The sequence below is a fragment of the Anolis sagrei genome, chromosome 1, assembly GCF_037176765.1.
Source record: "Anolis sagrei isolate rAnoSag1 chromosome 1, rAnoSag1.mat, whole genome shotgun sequence".
NCBI lineage: Eukaryota > Metazoa > Chordata > Lepidosauria > Squamata > Dactyloidae > Anolis > Anolis sagrei.
Genome location: NC_090021.1, coordinates 199,292,692 through 199,313,530, shown reverse-complemented (window position 1 = coordinate 199,313,530; position 20,839 = coordinate 199,292,692). Strand labels below are relative to the sequence as shown.

Genomic DNA, 20,839 nt, shown 5'->3' with positions numbered 1-20,839 from the left:
TGACCTGCGATCCAAATCATAGAGGTAATATGATGCTTTGTATGAGTGCCTCCACACCTGCAAAAAGAGCATTTCAATACAAGGGAGAAAAAGCAAAAATGAGCAAGAGGGTACATCAATCTGGCATTCAGTTTCCTCATCATACTCCAAGATCATTGTAGAATTGCTAACAAACCAGGAAACAAATATACTTCCAGGAAACAAGGAGCTGGAAGTATATTTGGCCAAAGACTCACGTGTAGTCAGAGCACTCTGAATATGTCTTTACTGCAATGAGAACATGTACTTGGGCATGACCAAGGTAACACATATCTCCTGATAGACTAGCTTACTTCAAGTGTAATGGTAAACTATAGTTGGTATAATTTAAAGGAGCCTTGTGGTCATGACTTCCTCTTCCTCAGAATGATATTGTATATCACGTACTCATATCACTCAACATTTTTACTATCTTTATAAATACCTCCCTCTCTCACTCACATATCTACACATAAATGAAAATATACACATTTCAAAATCCCAGCACAATATTGCTAAAATGCAATATATGATAAATTTCTCTCTCCTCTTATCTTGGTCGACAGTGTGTTTTCTTTTCCAGTCAAAAGGGAGGGAAAGGAGATATATTTCATGTCCTCCTTGTTTGTATAGTTCTCTTTCAAACCCACCCACTTTCCTGGTTTTGTGTGTGTGTATCTAAATGTATTAACTTTATATGTGATATATAGGACTTGCAAATATTGAAGGGGAAATGTACACACACACAGCTGTCTAAATAGATATATATGAATATAAATATATAGGGCTTGCAAATATTGCAGGAGGGAAATGTATATGCAGAGAGAGAAGATTTGAAAATGTTTCAGGGGAAATGAATATGTAAAATTATTATATATAATTATAGATCTATATCTAGCTCTGTATTGTTTATATAGGCATTGACTGTTTGCCTGTTACTATGCTGGAAGCCAGCCTGAGTCCCCATGGGGAGATAGGGTGGGATACAAATGAAATATTATTATTATTATTATTATTATTATTATTATGTTATTGTTGACACCATATTGTTTTTGTTGACCCTACTTTTCCACTTACAGAGCTAGTTTACTGTTTTTCTTTGAAATACGGTAAATATTCAAAAACATTTAACCTATTGATGCCTCAATTAATGTAATTTTATTGGTATCTATTTTTATTTTGAAATTTACCAGACATTGTATTTCTCACCCTCGGCTGATACTCGAGTCAATAAGTTTTCTTGGTTTTTTGTGGTGAAATTAGGTGCCTCAGCTTATATTTGGGTTGGCTTATACTCGAGCATATCCGGTAATTGGTCAAAGCATAGCAAAATAAAAAACTTTTTTCAGTTCTGACCAAAATCTGAACCTTTTACTAATACAAAACAGATTAATAGAAATAAATAAATTAAGTTCATCGATACCTTCTCATAGCTGTATCTTAAAAGAGCATATTTCTGGTCAGGTGACAAAATTACTTCAGAACTGTTATAACTGGCCTGTTGACATAGGAACAAAAGGGTTATGTTAGAAAATAAGATAACTATGGATGCATATATTGTAAGGAAAATGATCAGCTTACAACTTCTTGAGCGGCTGAAACATATAATATTCATAAAAACCTACTAATGTTCCGTTTGTTAAGACGGTGGTCTGTGATCCATTGTCAACATCAAAGAGAAGAACATTGCTCTGGTTGATGTGGATATATTGATGTCCTAAAAGAGAAAAAGGAAGATTGCCATTTGATAATGACAAACCAATTACCACAACCACCTAATAAGCATTTATTGCATTTGGTATCCTACAGTAAATAGACAATATGATATGTAGCTATTCAAAGGCTGTTAATAGTCCTTAGTTTCTAGGTGAAGATGCTTGGAGCTCTTATTTCTGAATGCATGGAATTTAGGATCTCAACGTGGAATTCATTAATTATGTACATTTAGAAATCAGGACTACAAAGCAACAGCAGGAAAAGCGAATTGTTGAGCTGGTTGACATATAAATTGTTGAGCTGGTCCCTATAAAATGGGCAGCAGAAGATATAGATATAGTCCTCTTCAGAAAGAGAGAATTTTGAGATTTTTGCAATGATGATACCAAGATGGATCATCATTGCAAGGCTTTCTTGAGAGAGCATGAAGCAAAATAAGAGACAACTGTCATAAAACCAACTTAATAAACTAAATCTTTTTGCATTCCCTGCAGCACTAGTGCTTCATTAGTCACTAATGTATGTCCTGAAAGATGGATGCCAGCCTAGGAATGCATGATAAGCATTGAGGAGCTTTGATTACCAAGGATCCCATGAGTGGTTTTTTCTAAGGGCACTTCCACACAGAATATCAAGGCAGATAATCCACAATATCTGCTTTGAAGTATGAATTACAGTATCTGAGTCCACACTGTCAGATAATCCAGTTCAATGTGGAATGTATATAGCTGTGTGGAAGGGGCCTTAGTGTGCATATGGCCACATTTTGCAATTAAATCTTCTGTATGTCAGGAAAGCAGTCCCAATACATTCCAGAAATAATATGTTGGTTACCTGAAATCCACTGCAAGTTGTATGATTTGTATTGAAACTGGTCACTCAAATAATCCTGTAGAGTAAATTTCCTGCGGGGATCAGGAGTATCTGTCAAGAAAAGGGAAAGGTAAGAATGCTATAGGATGTTATCCATCTAAAGCAATGGTTCCAAACCCTGCTCCTTTCTATATTTTGGATTTCATCTCCCAGCATCCTAGAACTTAGGCCAAGATGGATGAGGATTCTGGGAGTTGAAGTCCAAGACATGGAAGCCCAGAGTTTGGGAATCACTGCCCTAAAGTAGTCTGCCTAAAACATAATGCATGAACAAGGAAGAACGTATTATTTCAAGACATTGTTGATTACATCTGCTCTGGTGTAAAAGCAAACTCAGGCATTTTTATATTGGGAAAATTAAAAAGCAAACATAAGGATGTTAATTGTTTTTCAACTTAGCTTTTGTCTATGTTCTATGGACTTTTATTTTGTTACACCAGTCACACCTGGAGGTAATTAAAGAACATAACAGATTTTTTAAAATTATCATAATAACCATTAAGACCTAGGACTGAAAAAAATAAGATAAGTATTGAAAGTACCTTCCATCAAAGTCAATCAATACTTTCTTGCAGCTATTTATTTTCCCCAAATGCACCTGGTTTGTGCATTGTCTTCCATTGACCTTTAGCCCCTTTGACTTACTATTGTGTTTCTTATATTTCTACGGCCTTTTTTTATTTGTCAGTGTTTGGTCAATCCAGAACAATAGCCCCATTCTTCCAGGTGGCATTTTATCCAAATTGGAAAGTTCCCATCCTCTGTCACACCACTCCCTCTCAGACTTGGCCTCACTTTCTCCTACACACCTCTCATTTTCTCTCTCTCTCTGTGTGTGTTAATCTTGTACTTTGTGGTAGCAAAGGCTCTGTATCCACTCCCCCAGATTACATGGTTCATTCAATATGCTGCTTTCCTTATGATTCCAACATTTTGTGCAACACCTGCATCTCTTGAGAAGAAAACCTCTCTATACACATGTGGGATGGTGGGATAGAAAACATTTGGCAGATGACATGAATAGGGAAAAAAATGTAAACCTATAAATCAATGTAAAGCATAAGCAGCTTGGTTTCTTCCAGATGTTTTGGCCTACAATTAACATCTAGTCTTCCAGTTTTTAACTTCAAGAACCAACCCGTCAAGGTCACAGGTGCATGACAGAGGGCCCTTCCACACAGGCATATAACCCAGAGTATCAAGTCAGATAATCCACAATATGTGCTTTGCATTGAATTATCTGTGTCCATACTGTTATATAATCCAATTCAATGTGAATTTTATACAGCTGCATGGAAGAGGCTGAAGACACCAACTTGCAAAATGGGAAGTTGGATAGTCTGAAAGAAAAGTATTCTGAGAACTATTGTTGGTGGACTTGATATTGTGGGATATAGACTTGATATTGTGGAATATAGGGCCCTTCCACACAGCCCTATATCCCACAATATCAAGGCGGAAAATCCCACAATATCTGCCTTGAACTGGGTTATCTGAGTCCACACTCAGATAATGTGGGATTTTCTGCCTTGATATTCGGGGATATAGGGCTGTGTGGAAGGGCTCTTCATTGATGTTCTTGGGTGCAGACCTCCACATAACAGAACAGGGAGGGAGGACTGGAAGACCCACATATATCTGCAAGCTTTATCCTATTTGCATAGAAATAGGAAAATGCATTTTAGTGACTATTATTTATTTATTTATTTATTTATTTATTTAACTTGTATACCGCTACTCCCAATTTGGCTCGGAGTGGTTTACAGAAGCAGACTGAAACAATACAATTAGCTTTAAAAATAACTAGTGACTACTTCTTACACAGTAGCAACAATTTGCAGCGCTCAGAGCAGCATTACAAAAATAAATAAAACTACCAGCAGAAAGTGCTAACAGTTAAAAACAGAGTGAAGTGTACCAGATATAACCAATCTTAAAAGACCAATAAAAACCATGTACCCTAGCCCACTCCACCCTAGCAAACCTCTAGGTACAAAACATATGCTGTGAGAAATAAATGAAATAACAGTGGGTTGTTGATAGCCCAGCGCACCCACGCACGGAAACAAAAACCCAGATACATTTCTGCGTAAATATGGCCATTATCCTGTCGATATTTATTTAGGAGTAAATCCTATTTAATTCAATGGAGTTTACATCTGAATAAACATATACAGAGGCTCTTTGGTATCTGCTGGGTTTGGTTCCAGGAACCCCATGGTTATCAAAATCCATGGATGCTAAAGTCCCATTGTATACAATGCTGTACCAAAATAGTGATGCTTATTTAAAATGACAAAAACACATGTGCTGGAGAGAGCCTGGGGATCTGTGAAATAGGAATAGGTTATAACAGGGTATGTCTAAACATCAGCATAGCATTGCATTGCATGGCATGGCATACACAAAATTGGATTTTTGGATTTTCCCCCCAAATATTTTTGAGCTGTGGTTGGATGAATTCTTAAGCGTGGAAAGCCAACTGTACAGAATCATTTTGTTGATATACAGACATTGTATTATTTCAAATAGTCTCCATTAATAAATATTCTGTTTCCTTATGGAAACCGCTTTTTATATCTATGGCATTTACTTTCCTTGTGGTCAGAAGGCACACCTTGATCACTGACTCATGCAAAAACACAAGGGTGGGTTCCTTATCTCATGATGAATTCCACTCTAGCGTAGTTAGAGAAACCTATGCCTTTCATAACAAAAGTCCAAGGATCCAGTCCTAGCAGATCCAAACACGGATGTGAAAGACTGAAGAATCATTGCCAATGAGGATAGGCTCCAGTGGCCTAATTCAATGTAAAAAAACAAAACAAAAACCTTTCTGCTCTTGCACAAATTATAAGGTTGTATCTACACTGGGGAATTAATGCAGTTGGACACCACTTTAACTGCCTTGGTTCAATACTATAGAATTCTGAGTCCATATAATAATAATAATAATAATAATAATAATAATAATAATAATACCAAGAACAACAATAACAATAATAATAACCACAACAATTTTATTTTTATACCCTGCCTCCATCTCCCCAAAGGGACTCGACGCAGCTTTCATGGGGCCAAGCCCAATCAACAGAGTTAAAACACAGCATATTAGAATGCATAACATCAATTTAAAACAACATTAAACAACATTATAGCAAAATATAAAATAACCATCAAAACCAACAACAATAGCATAATTCAAGTCTCGATATGGGTGGGTGGATTGGTGAACAACAATTCAGAGGATAGGGCCAATGTGTAAAGTGCTTAAGTCATATAGCAGCGTTAAGGATAAGAAGGATCATTCTAATTTTGGATACAACAGTAGTAAAGTGCATGGGAAAATTGAGACCAATAATTCCCATGATACTCCATGAGGCATGGGCAAACCAGCCCTCCAGGTGTTTTGGACTTCAAGTTCCACAATTTCGGAATTGTGGGAGTTGAAGTCCAAAAAAATTGGCAGGCCGAAGTTTGCCCATGCCTGTTCTATATCATTGAGTCAACAGTAAAAGAGGCATCAAACTGCATTAATTCTACAATGTAGATGTGCCTTGCTACAAGCAGGGATTTCCCTTCCAGTTAGTTATAAAAATAGTATACATCAACTCTCAAGAATTTTGGAAACACTGGTTTGTACTCTAGTTATTAGAAGAGTTAAGTTGCACATTCTCCTAGTCTAATAGAATGATAGAGCATGTTGTTTCATGCAATTGCATTGCATTGACAGCATCTTTATTTTGTCAGTTTGTAAAGCACCACTGAAGCAATGACAGCACCTAGGTCACTTCGACATAGAAGACACTTTAACTATTAGATGGAACTGTGCCGCCTTTTATATTTTGTCCTCCTTAATGGATTTTCTGCAGTAATGGAAAATGATGCAGGTCGGATTAGAAGCAAAAGTTTATATCATATTCGAGGGGCCCATAAACTTCATTTAGATGCTCACAGAATGATAGCACATGGTGTTTTGTATGCATTTGCAGCATGTTGACGCTCCCTTTACCCTGTCTGCTTATAAAGCCCCACTGAAGCAATGACAGCATCTAGGTCACTTTGACATAGAAGACCCCTCACTTTAGCTGTTATAAGGAAGTGTGCAGCCTTAATGGATTTTATGCAGTAATGAAAAATTATGCCAGGTGGATTAGAAGCAAATATTTACAACATTTTAGGGCCCCCCATAAAAATCAATTAATGTGGCAGGGCAATAACTAACAGCTTCATTTGGAAACATGCACCGCTCCTTCTCAACTCAAGATGAGACAGAGACAATATTTATGGGAAATAATGTAAAAAAAACCAAAACCAAAAAGCAATCAGGAGGATTTGAAGCATCTTTGGACAATTTTAATAAGTATCTTTTCACACTACATTATTTTGAATACTGGTGCCTCATTAAGGAAAGGTTAAAATGCTGTCGTAATCTCCAGCAAGTCTTAAGCAGGATCAAAGTCCATTCTGATAATAGGGTCACATATTCAGGACAAATTTACAATCTTTTTTGAGAGTACTCAAATGTCTTACATTGCTTTCTAAAAAAATTACAGCAGAAACACTGTAGCAACTAAACCAAGCAAAACTATTCTCTCTCACACACATTCAATCTTCGGGAGAAAACAACAGAAACTTTTTCCTACAATCAAGGTAAAAAAAGTAAAAATGAAAGACTGAAAACTCAAACTCTCACAAATAGATACATAAGCTATTTGGCATTTCAAAGAAAAGACAAATATGAAAAGTAAAAAAAAATCAAGCAGAAAAAAAAACAAGCAGTAAGTCAAAGGAAAGAGAGTTTTGGGGTCTCCGATGAGAAGGCTCTCGCTTTTGTGCCTACTGACCTTATCATCATCATCATCATCATCCTGCTTTCTCTCTCTCAAGAGAGTCTCAAAGTGGCTAACACTACAATCATACAATGTGTGAATTAAAACCCAAAGCATTCTGAATGGTATGCACTCACTCAAGGAAGACGCTTGATTCTATGGGCAAAGGCAGGTCTTGCTACTACTCGTGCTACTACTATTATAGTTATTTCCCACTGTATCTATGAATTTTAAATCAATATCTTACATATTTTATTTATTTTAATGTGTGTGTTTTAATTTTATGTTTATGTATTTTAATCTCTGTGTTTTAATTATTTTTATGTTTTTACCTATTGTATTTAGGTAAAAAGTCTGGTAAGGAACCATTTTTATTATTACCCTATTTCTTTATTCTAAGATACACCCCGCCCCCGCCCCCCCACACACACACATAACAAAAATCTCTAAAAATGATGTGCATCTTAAGGCTCTTCCACACAGCTATATAACCCAGAATATCAAAGCACAAAATCCCATAATATCTGCTTTGAACTGGGATATCTAAGTCCACACTGCCATATATCCCAGTCCAAAGCAGATAATGTGGGATTTTATTCAGCCTGCTATATAAAAATATTTTGCTATATAAAAATTAAATCTATTAAAAACTGGATTAAGTAATTATATATAAAGCTTTGTTTTAAAGGCGTCTTTACAAAATTACACAACTAAGAGACCGGAATGCAAGCTACAAGTAACACAGTTATATACAAAATGTTTCTGTGGATAACAATAGTATAACAGAGCCACATTCCAGAATTAAAATGTGAGAATAAAGATATTCTGTAATGATAATTATGCTATATTTTATCACCATATAATGATAGTATTTTAAAAGTTCCTTTTAAAAATGTAGGGATATAAAGAGATTTTAATGAGTATTTCCTGTTTTATGCTACATTCTTCTTAACCACAAGAGTTTTTTAAAGTAAAAAAATAACATTAATGAATAATACAGGAGGTTATTGCACCATCAGGGGCTACTTTTTTTTTTTTTGTCATGTCAGGAGAGACTTGAGAAATTGCAAGTTGCTCTGGTGTGAGAGAATTGGCCGTCCGCAAGGACATTGCCCAGGGAACGCTTGGATGTTTTTGATGTTTTTATCATCCTTGTGGGAGGCTTCTCTCATGTCCCCACATGAGGAGCTGGAGCTGATAGAGGGAGCTCATCTGCCTCTCCCTGGATTCGAACCTGACCAGGGGCTACTAAACACTGTAATGAGTATGGATACCAAATTATCATTAACGGAATGTTGCAAGCAAATTGCTCTTATGAAGTATAATTGTAAGTACTGAGATTTTAAAACCATTCCACTGGTGTATTCAATGCTGTCCCCCAGACTTTTTTTTATGAAATCTATTTTATTCTGTACGTCTGTTAATGTGATACCTGCAGTCTAAAGAAGATTTGTCCACTGATCCAATAACCAAAAAGAAGAACAATCTACAGCATCTTAAGACCCAAGGCTCATACGAAAGAAAGCACAAGTAGTTATGAACAAGATGGGTTCTGTAAGTTTGTTCTTCAATTGAATTTGTACTGCTTGCACTTTCATTTGCTAAAACCCTTACTTAATTATACAAAGTCTTTGCTACAATGAGCTAATTAGTTCTTGGGATGCCTCTTTGCTAGTTAGACATAAAGTGCATTCTTAGGCCCCATTCACACTGCTATATAAAATTATCTGCTTTGATAATCTGTATTATATGATAGTGTAGACTCCCATAATCCAGTTCAAAGCAAATAATATGGATTATACGGCAGTGTAGATCCAATCTTAAGTAGATTCAGTCTTAAGCCCCTTCTACCATGCCATATAAAGCCAGATTATCAATCCACATTATCTGCTTTGAACTGTATATGAATCTACACTGCCATATAATTCAATTCAAGGCAAATAATCTGGATTTTATATAACAGTATAGAATAAATCAGCCTGGGAAGGTTAAGCTCAGGTTATGTGATGGTTTTACCATAGCTCTTCGTTTTGCCATTAATGATGCCTTTCCCTTCCCTTTGCCAAGAAGAAGGAAAGGGATTGTGAGGTTATTGCCTCAGGTGCCAGAATCACTTGGTTGATGGATATGGGGAGTGAGGGCGCCTCATTCCCTATATACATCAGGCAGTAAATTGTCTCAGGCTCTATATCAGGGGTCCTCAAACTAAGGCCCGGGGGCCGAATATGGCCCTCCAAGGTCATTTTCCCGGCCCTCGCTCAGGATCAACCTAAGTCTGAAATGACTTGAAAGCACACAACAACAACAACAATCCTATCTTATCAGCCAAAAGCAGGCCCACACTTCCCATTGAAATACTAATAAGTTTATATTTGATAAAATTGTTCTTCATTTTAATTATTGAATTATTTTAACTGATTTTTGCAGTACAAATGAGATATGTGCAGTGTGCATAGGAATTCATTCATGTTGTTTTTTTTTCAAATTATAATCCGGCCCTTCAACAGTTTGAGGGACTGTGACCCGGCCCTCTGTTTAAAAAGTTTGAGGACCCCTGCTCTATATGATCTCTTCCAATCGACAGTTCCTCTGCCAAATCCCATAGGGTCCTTTCCAACAGGGTGCATCTGCACTGCAGAATTAATGCAGTTTGACTCCACTTTAACTGCCTTGGCTGAATGCTATGTAATCATGGTAAATGTAATTTTACAAAATTTTGAGTCTTTTTTTGCCAAAGAGTGCAGGTGCCTCCCCAAACTACAATTCCCATGACAGTTGCAGTGGTGAAAAAAAACAAATATAACTTGTGCAATAGACTGCCCAAAAACATTTGGTTGTCTGCAACAGAGAAGCTAAAGACAGGACTGTCTGTGTGCCTGATATCCCAAACAGCTAATTACCTCTCCCAGTCCCTGGCAGTAAAAATACTATAATTACAAAATATACAACAAATGATTTACTGTCTTTTCATTACATCATATCACCTGACACAGTTGCTTCACTTTATCTAAACTTTCTTCCCGCCATCTGATTATGAGTGTGTCTACACTGTAGAATGAATGCAGTGTGACATCCATCACTTTAGCTGCCATGGCTCAATGATATGGATTCACAGAGATGTAGTTTGACAAAGTATTTAGCCTTCTCTGCCAAGGAGTGCTCTTCCCAAACTAAAACTCCAAGGATGCATAAGCACTGAACCATGGCAGTTAAAATAGTATCATTCTTCATTCATCCTACACTGCACCTGAACATAAAGGCAAAGGTTTCCCCCTGACATGAAGTCCAGTCATGTCCAACTCAGGGGATTGGTGCTCATCTCCATTTCTAAGCCAAAGAGCTGGCATTGTCCATAGACACCTCCAAGGCCATATGGCTGGCATGACTGCATGGAGCGCCAGAGGTGTATATCAGGTGTTTTGTTGAAGACTCTCATGGCCAGAATCACTGGGTTGCTGTGAGTTTTCCGGGCTGTATGGCCATGTTCCAGAAGCATTCTCTCCTGATGTTTCACCCATATCTATGGCAGGCATCCTCAGAGGTTGTGAGGTCTGGATGCCTGCCGTAGATGTGGGCAAAACATCAGGTGTTGTTTAGACATCAGAATGATTACACCTCTGAGTTATTTAGCAACATCACAAATCTTCTGAGAGCTGAAGTAGAACTTGAATGTTGGTGTTGAATTTAAGGTGATCAGGGTTCAAATCTCGGATCAGAAATGGAAAAAAAAAACAGTAGGTGTACCTGGACTCTCTCAGTCTTAGACTGGACCTACACTGTCATATAATCCAGTTTCTGAATCCAGATTATCTGCTTTGAACTGGATTATATGCATCCACACTGCCATATAATCCAGTTCAAAGCAGATAATCTGGATTCAGAAACTGTCTTATGTGGTAGTATAGATGGGGCCTTAGAGAAGGGAAAGGACATACTGTCTGTAAACAAGCCTGACCAAGAAAACTCCTTGATAGATAAACTGTAGGTTGTAATCATCCTGAAGGCATATAACATTAAGAAACCATCCAGTAACCACATTTCTATAATGCCAGAATGAGATAATGTTAAGTCTGCTTTTATCTAAGAGTAAAATTTCTGTTCCTGTGACAGAAAAGAGTGGGTACAATGAGAGTGCAATCATATCACTTAGTTACAGTTACTTTATTCTACTTTGACTGCCATGGGACTTGCAATTTAGGGCCAGAATCCTTTATTGTCTCAACAGAATACAAGCCTTGGGATTTCATATGACAGTTAAAGTGGAACATATAGAAATATCTACATTTGTATAGTGTAGATAGACCCAGGTTTCCCAAAAACTTAAGAGACGGTCAAAACCCCCAACTTACTTTGGTTTGTCAGCAAAACTACAGGAACAACTATGGCTGTAATGATAACGGCGACCACAAGGAACCCAAACAGATATTTCAGTGCTTTCTGGAAAGAAACGAAAGAAGAAACAAATTAGAAGCATGTAAGAAGATTGCAACTGCACTGCCGGATAAAAACAAAGAAATCCAGCAACTTATTTCCCATATTGACTAATCAGGTTCCTCAAATGCAGGAGGTGGAACCAGCATTTCCACTTCTGACATTGCTTTCCAGTAAATGAAACTCATGGACAGTATTCTGTCATCATAGCTAGGAGAGACAGGGAACTGAATAATCCAGAATGGTATGAAATCTAGGCAATGAATTTTCTGTGGAATTATGCGGTGTGTTGTTGAAAGAGTGATCTCTTTAGAAGGAAAATGGTTAACTTGTAAAGGCTTGTTAGCATTTGATAATGATTGATACAGTTTGAAGAAGAGAAGGTGGAAGGTTTCCCTATACAACCCTTTGCCTATTTGGATTTGTAAAAGTTAGACCTAAGTTTGAAAACCTATTCAGGGGATGACCATTTGATTGCAAAAGTTTCCACTTTGTTGTTAAAAAATGAAATGAAAGAAGAACAAGTGAAATTCTATAAAGGGTTGATGTGAGTTTTCTCTACTGTATAGCCATGTTCCAGAAGCATTTTCTCCTGACATTTAACCCACATCTTTGTGGGTGAGGTTGTGAGGTCTGTAGGAAACTAGGCAAGTGGGGTTTATATTTCTGTGGAATGTCAAGGGCAAGAGAAAGAACTCCTGTCTGCTTGAGGCAAGTGTGAATGTTGCAATTGGGCACCTTGATAAGCATTGAATGATCTTGCAGCTTCAAAGCCTAGCTACTTTCTGCCTGGGGGAATCCCTTATTGGGAGGTGTTAGCTGGACTTGATAGTTTCCTATCTGGAATTCCCCTGTTTTCTGAGTGTTGTTTTTTTTTTTATTTACTGTCCTAATTTTAGAGTTTTTAATACTCTTATTAAAAACAGCAACCCAGTGATTCCAGCACTGAAAGCCTTCGACAACACATTGTATACTATATAGTTAAATAGTTTCAAAATATAAGTACAAAAGTTCATCTGGAACAATGGGAGAGGATGTGGAGAAGGAACTTGAAGTTTACTTTGAGTAACAGTTGAAAATATCTATCTATATCTATAGATATATGAAGATGTATGGGTAGTACTTCCTACCAGACAGACTTTCTAAGGGAACTCTAGTAAAGGTTGGAAATGCAAGAAAATTGTTGGATGTTTTACCATATGCGTTAGTTTTGCAAATAGGCCCAGCTATACTGGATTCAAATACATCTGACACTGGAAATAATAGTTACAGTTAAAATCATAATGAAAACAGAATTTTATTTGTTGGGAATTCTGGATGATCAACTAGAAATAAAACATGGAAGATTACCACAGTATATGCTAACTACAGTGATAATCTTTTATGTGCAGATAGAAGGAACCAGTTGTCTCAACACGAGAAGAATGGCTGGCATAGTCTCCTAAAAGCACGTCCCACCTCTCATTTGGAACAGTGTTTCCATTTTTGAAAGTTTCATAATATTCCACCTATCTAATCAGGCTTTATGGAAGATTGATAAAGGGACCTCAGTGCTTTCCTCAGAATCAGGCATGAGAAATATGTGTGTCTCCATATACTGCTACACTGGAAATCCCATGAGTTGCAACCCAAAAAATATCTGGAGCTTCCCAGCTGTTCATTTATCGTATCAGAAGCAAAGCAAGGGTGCAGTTGTAATGTATTTAAAAAACACAAAGTTTAAAAAACTTGGCATTATATTAGATTTCCTTTGCTCCACTGCGCATGTGGCAGGGCTCAGTTTGCATTGTAGCAAGTGGTCTATAGTATGCTCTTCCCCACACTCGCATGTCATGGACTCCACTTTCCGTATTTATTTATTTATTGTATCAGGAGGGAACCAATGTATTTGAGAAAACACAAAGTTTGCAGACTTGGCATTCTATTAAATGTCCTTGGACCAGTAGCTGGCCACTTGGAGTGCCTCTGGTGTTGCTATAAGAAGGTCCTCCATTGTGCATGTAGCAGGGCTTAGGTTGCATTGTAATAGGTGGTCTGTGGTTTGCTCTTCTCCACACTCACATGTCATGGACTCCACTTTGTAATCCCATTTCTTAAGGTTGGCTCTGCATCTCGTGGTGCTAGAGCACAGTCTGTTCAGCGCCTTCCAAGTCGTCCAGTCTTCTGTGTGCCCAGGAGGGAGCTTCTCACCGAATCTCAGCCACTGATTGAGGTTAATAATAATATAATATACTTTGTTTATAACCTGCCCTCTCTTCGCAAAGGGACTCAGGGCGGTTTCCAAAATATAACAGAAATGGCAAACATTCAATGCCAGAAACAAATAAACAGCAATCAAGGCAAAACAAAAAATAAGCAACCTAAGATACACTAAATAAACATCATATAACACCAATTGAAACACAAGACATTAAAAGCATAATATAATATACCACATGAGTGGGCTGAGGTATATTCTAGGATTTAGCCTGCCACTTTTGGACTCTCGCTTGCTGAGGTGTTCCTGTAAGTATCTCTGTAGATCTTAAGGAAGCGATTTCTTGATTTAAGTCATTGGCATGTTGGCTGATATCCAAACAGAGGATGGGCAGGAGATGTCAATGCTTTGGTCCTTTCATTGCTGGCTGCTACTTCCCAGTGGATATCAGGTGGTGCAATACCAGCTAAATAGTATAATTTCTCCAGTGGTGTAGGGCATAGACATTCCGTATTTATTTATTGTATCAGGAGGGAACCAATGTATTTGAGAAAACACAAAGTTTGCAGACTTGGCATTCTATTAAATGTCCTTGGACCAGTAGCTGGCCACTTGGAGTGGCTCTGGTGTTGCTATAAGAAGGTCCTCCATTGTGCATGTAGCAGGGCTTAGGTTGCATTGTAATAGGTGGTCTGTGGTTTGCTCTTCTCCACACTCACATGTCATGGACTCCACTTTGTAATCCCATTTCTTAAGGTTGACTCTGCATCTCGTGGTGCTAGAGCACAGTCTGTTCAGCGCCTTCCAAGTCGTCCAGTCTTCTGTGTGCCCAGGAGGGAGTCTCTCATTTGGTATCAGCCATGGATTCAGGTGCTGGGTTTTAGCTGCTACTTCCCAGTAGATGTCAGGTGGCGCAATACCGGCTAGACCAGTGGTTCTCAACTTGGGGTCCCCTGATGTTTTGGGCCTTCAACTCCCAGAAACCCTAACAGCTGGTAAACTGGCTGGGATTTCTGGGAGTTGTAGGCCAAAAACATCTGGGGACCCCAGGTTGAAAACCACTGGGCTAGACAGTGTCATTTCTCCAGTGGTGTAGGGTGCAGACAGCCAATGATAATGCACCATGTCTCATTAAGAGCCACATCAACTGTTTTAGCATGGTGAGATGTGTTCCACACTGGGCATGCGTAATAATAATAATAATAATAATAATAATAATAATAATTTATTTATATACCACTCCATCTCCCCAAGGGGACTCAGAATGGTTCTCAGGTAACATCACAAAACATACAAAGCATGTACTCAACAATGGAGTAGCAATTCGCAATGGCAGATGTCTTCACTGTATCTGGTTGTGATCCCCAGGTTGTGACAGTCAGCTTCTTTATGATATTGTTTCTAGCGCCCACTTTTTGCTTGGTATTCAGGCAGTGCTTCTTGTAGATCAGAGCATGGTCCAGAGTGACTCCCAGGTATTTGGGTGTGCTGCAATGCTCCAGTGGGATTCCTTCCCTGGTAATCCTCAGAGCTCGAGATGCTTGTCTGTTCTTAAAATGAAATGCACATGTCTGTGTCTCAGATGGATTAGGAATCAACTTGTTTTTCCTGTAATAGGCTATAAGAGCACCTAAAGCTTCTATTCAACCATTTCAAAGTCACCAGAGGTGATTTTTTCCACCTCTCATCACATTGTGATTCTCATCAGCCAATTTAACCAATGCAACTCTTTCTGGGATTTGCAATTCAACATACCTGCAATTCAACATACAATTCAAATTGCCTGTCCCTGAACCAACCCAAAACCAGAACTCTCATCCAGAGTATTCCTTTTTCCTGCATTAAAGAGGTTTGGCCTACTGCAGTTTAATTTTTGTCTTCATGTTGAACAAATATACATGCTGCGACGGGAGCAAATATAGTCTTAGGACAGCTGTGATTTTATCCACATATGATTAATATAATAGGATTTAACACAAAAGTATTTTTTCCCAGTGGGTCAGCATGATGGGAGCTTTAGGACTTTCAATCTATTCTTGCAGCCAATCTGCAAGGGTTTTTCATCTGTTTGTGAGCTATTATCTGGGAACGGCCTCCACGCTGAGATAGAACTCACAGACCTTTGATCTGTCAGCTCTGTCCTTGATCTGATAATCCCTTATCAAGAGAGTGACAAGGCATTCTCCATCTGAGGTTTAAATTTCTTAGTACATAGTTCTCTGGTACGTCCATGCCTAAATGTTCTGTCTTTGTAGATACTGTCAGGTTTTGATATTAACATCACCATATTTTTTTACAATGATCTTTATTATTATTTCAGGGTACATCAATTAAAATTAAGATTGTCTATATAAAAACATAACTATAAGTGAGTGGGGAACAGTGTCTAAGGATAAGGGTTTATATACATATACATACTCATGTTTATGTGTGTGTGTATAGAGAGAGAAAAGGAGAAAAAGGGAAAAAAAGAAGAGAACAATTTGGCTTCCGGTCATCTTCGGTGTGGTTTATTTCTTTTTCTTCTTTCTTCTTCTTATACTTCTCTTCCCCTCCTTTCCATGCTACCTTTTATTATATCTGTATGTATATATCTTGTCTTTTCTCTTTCTCTTCTTATCTCTTTCATTTTCTTTTCTTTTTCTCCTCCTCCATATATTTCTGTAGTAGGCTCCAATGCAATTCTTTCTGTGCTCTTCCCTGCTGCTTCAACATTAATTGTGTCAATCTGTCCATATTTTTAATCTCCCAGATTTTAATCAACCATTGGTCTATAGTGGGGATTTCTTTCTGTCTCCATATTTTGGCGTATATGATCATCGCTGCTGTTGTCATAAAACTTAGAAGTTTTTTCTGTATTTTCTCCCAATCTTCTTTCTGTCATATCCAATAGTATGCTTCTGCTTTCATCTGGATTTTTATGTTCAATATTTTCTGCATCTCATAGTGTATTTTAGACCAATATTATTTCGCCTCCTTACATAACCACCACATGTGTTAAAAAGTCCCTTCTTGCTTACCACATTTCCAACATTTTGTGTTTATATTTGTATGGCTCTTTCACCATGATTTAACATTTTGTCATCCATCGGATGTCTTTACCTGTTTTTTTATTATTGTGAAACCTATATTTTATTTATTGTTTCTGTATTTGTAAACCACTGGGTGGGACACGGAACCCTTGGTATCATCTGAGGTTTATTCCCAATACCCCTTGTGGATACCAAAATCTGTGGATGCTCAAGTCCCATTATATACAATGGCACAGGGGATTTTTTTCATGTCAGAAGTAACTTGAGAAACTGCAAGTCACTTCTGGTGTTAGAGAATTGGCCGTCTGCAGGGACATTGCCCAGGGGGTGCCCGGATGTTTTACCATCCTGTGGGAAGCCTCTCTCATGTCATAGTGAAATGGTGCTCCTTATATAAAATGGCAAAAAACAAGAAAAGACTTTTGGATAAAAAAAAATATTTTAGAGCAGCAGTTAGTTGAATCCATGGATGCAGAATCTGCAGATACGGAGGGCTGGTTATATAATTATATTTTAAATACATAAAAATGATTCCGCCCATGCAGCAATCAGCCAGGCTTTGAAACAACAAGGCTATTAAATGTTAATCAAGATGGCCAATTGCAACATTCACACTGGCCTCAAGCGAACAACAGTTCTTTCTCCCACCCTGGACATTATTCCACAAATATATAAACCTTACTTGCCTAGTTTCCAACAGACCTCACAACCTCTGAGGATGCCTGCCATAGATGTAGTCAGAATGTCAGGAGAGAATGCTCCTGGGACATGGATATACAGCTTGGAAAACTCACAGCAATCTAATACATGAAAATGTTTGCCTAGATTTGTGGTTTTTCAGTGGCCTTAGGTGTATTTAACGCACTGAAAGATCTCACTGCATATCAGACTATAATGTGAATGAAACTTACATGGAGCACACTCACGTCCTTGTAATGCATTTACAATATGTTCCATACTTTTAAAAAAACAGGACACAAGAAGGAAGTAATAGATAGTTTTTAAAGGCTCATATAACAATAATCCAAATGCAGATGTGTCGAGTTTTAACACCAGCGCTTGTCAATAAGGCCTCTGCAATTTGTAGCCATGGTTTTAATTTTGTTTCCAAGCCTAGCCTGGGATTCAAGCCTAACAGCTCATGTGCTTAATTCCAGATGTGGAGACAAAGGCATCTTTCTATCTTAAGTGGTCAGGAGATGAACTCTGTGCACTCCCACAGAGGGACTTTGCGTGATTCCATCAATACTCAAACCACTACATCATGCTGGCTACAATATTGATTTTGGATACATTTGCACAATAGAAAAAGTGTGGTTTGGTATCACTTCAACTACTATGGTTCAATGCTATGGAATCTTGGGCTTTACTATTTGGTGAGGCATCAGCGCTATTTGACAGAGAAGGCTAAGGACTGTAAAACTCTCAGATTCCATACCTTGAGCCATTGCAATTAAAGGTCAGTCAAACTGCAATAATTATACAATGTAGCTGTGTTCTTATGATCAGCCACATTAGAACCCCAGATTCCCTCTGAACGAGCTCAAGGCAGTGGGCCTGGGTCTCCTCCTCTCTTCCTCCTCCTAAGAGCAACCCTGTGGGGCAGCTCAGGCTGAGAGAGAGTAGCTGGCCCAGGCCCAGACTGAAACAGACTCTCCTAAATGTCACTACCCTCGATGCCAGCCTGACTGGAAGTCTGAGCAATGGCATAAAGGAAGCTTGTCAGCTGGACAAACTACCTTCAGAAAGAAAGGGTGATTCCACACTGTCCAAATAATGTAGTTTTGACACCACTTCAAGTGCCATGGCTCAATGCGAGGGAGTCATGGGAGTTGAAAAATGGAGGGAATACCAAGAATGCATCCACACTGATGAATGTAAACGGACACCACTTTAATCACCAGGGCTCAAGGTATGGAAACCTGGAATCCTAATTTCTAGTCTTTAGTCTGATCGGTTGCCTCAAAGGGCAAGTCTCATGACTGCATGGCAATGAGCCAGGGCAGTTAAAGCAGTGTCAAACTGCATTAATTCTATAGTGTAAATGCATGGATGGATGGATGGAAGGAAGGAAGGAAAAAGAAAATGATGGGAGGAAAGAAGGAGGGAAGGAGGAAGAAGAATAGGGAGGAAGGGGGAAAGAGACTCGTGGAGGAGGAAAGGAGAGAGGGAGAGAAGGAAGGAAGAGGGGAGAAGAGAAGAGCAGGAAGAAGGGAAAGAGGATGAAAGAAAAGAGGGAGAAAAGAAGGAGAGGGAGAGGGAAAAGGGAAGGAAGGAAGAGGGAAGAAGAAAAAGGGAAGAAGGGAAAGAGGAAAGAAAAGAGGAATGTGGGAAGGGAGAAGAAGAAAAGGGAGAGAAAGAAGGGAAGGAAGAGGGAAGATGAGAATGGGAGGAAGAAGTAAAAGAGGAGTAAAGAAAAGAGGAAGAAAGAGGGAAGGAGGAAAGGGAGAGAAAAAGGGGAAGGAAGAGGGAAGAAGAGTAGGGAAGGAAGAAGGGAAAAGGAAGAAAGAAAAGAGGGAGAAGGAAGGAAGGAGGAAGGGGAGAAGCAAAAGGGAAGGAAGGAGGAAAGAGGGTTGGAGGGGGAGGGGAGGAGTGGAGGAAGGAAAAGGAAGAAACGAAGGAAGGAAGGGGGAAGGAGGAGGATGAGAAGGGGAGGAAAGAAGGGAAAGAGGAGAAAAGAGGGAGGGAAGAAGGAAAGGAAGAGGGGAAAGGGAAGGAAGGGGGTTGGAGGGAGGGAGGGAGATGAGGAAGGGAAAGGAAAGAGGGAGGAAAGGAGGAATAATTCAAGGGAGGGAGGAGAGGGTGTTAGAAGGCGCCTGCCTGGCTGCCTGCGAAGAAGAGAAGGCGCTTCTGCCGCGGCCGGGAGCCGAGAGGCGCTCCCAAAGCGCGCTCTCCCTCTCCCTCTCCCTGCTGCGTGCTCCCTGTCCCCTGAGCAGCGCCCCTCTGCCCTCCGCCCCGGCCCCAGGCAAGGCAAGGCAAGGCAAGGCGAGAGGGGCAGCCCGGGAGGGACTGACCTTCATCCTGGGGCTGGCCTCCTGTGCCCCGAAGTCCCCCTCCGGCAGCCGCACGAGTAGCGCGATGAGTTTAAACCCTAGCAAGGCGAGCGGGGCAAACTCCAGGAAAGCAGGAGGAGGAGGAGGAGGCGGGAAGGAGAGGCAAGAAGGAGGAGAGGGGCGGGCGGAGGGGGAGACTCCGGGAGTGGGGAGGGAGGCAGGCAGCAGCCCCGGGGTCAGGGAGCCAAGCCTTGGGCCCGTCGGGGCTGAAAAGGCAAGCGGGAGAGAAAGGGAGGCCAAAGGCGTGGGCCACGGGAGACAGACAAAAAGCGAGAGCCGTGGGCGGGCGGGCGCCACTCCGCCGGGGCAAGTGGAGGGAGGCGGCCAGGAAGCCAGGAATTGGCAAGAACTACGCCTGGTGAGGTTCAAGCTGCCGGGTGCCAAAGAAGTCCTCGCTCTGCTTGCACAGTGTGCTCAGGTGGTTCTGTTCCAGGGGCCCCAGCGGTACCACCGGGCCGCTCACCCAACAGTAATGACCCAAAGCCCGGCAGCCTGACTTTTGTGAACTGCCCCCAAAAGAGGGGAAAGGAATGACCTCGAGCCCTCAGGCGCTTCCCTTCCATTAGAAGGAGGCGGCCGGGAAGCCAGGAGTTGGCATTTCGTGGCTTGAAAGTGAATCCACCGCCTTTCTTTCTTTCTTTCTTTCTTTCTTTCTTTCTTCCCTTCCTTTCCCTTCCCTTCCTTCCA

The 20,839-nt window shown here is 39.8% G+C and overlaps 1 protein-coding gene across 1 annotated transcript in view; it reads right to left on the bottom strand.

Moving 5' to 3' along the window:
* The window catches only part of DPP4 (dipeptidyl peptidase 4), a 71,728-nt gene extending 51,271 nt beyond the window's left edge, over window positions 1-20,457 (bottom strand). Inside the window, exons 1-6 of the mRNA XM_067472079.1 lie at window positions 20,114-20,457; window positions 11,789-11,876; window positions 2,569-2,658; window positions 1,644-1,735; window positions 1,442-1,516; window positions 5-57 (exon numbers count right to left, since the gene is read on the bottom strand). Of these exons, the coding sequence (XP_067328180.1) occupies window positions 5-57; window positions 1,442-1,516; window positions 1,644-1,735; window positions 2,569-2,658; window positions 11,789-11,876; window positions 20,114-20,119 (404 nt within the window). The 5' untranslated portion in view covers window positions 20,120-20,457. The remainder of the gene's footprint in view (window positions 1-4; window positions 58-1,441; window positions 1,517-1,643; window positions 1,736-2,568; window positions 2,659-11,788; window positions 11,877-20,113) is intronic.
* Window positions 20,458-20,839: the final 382 nt, after the last annotated feature.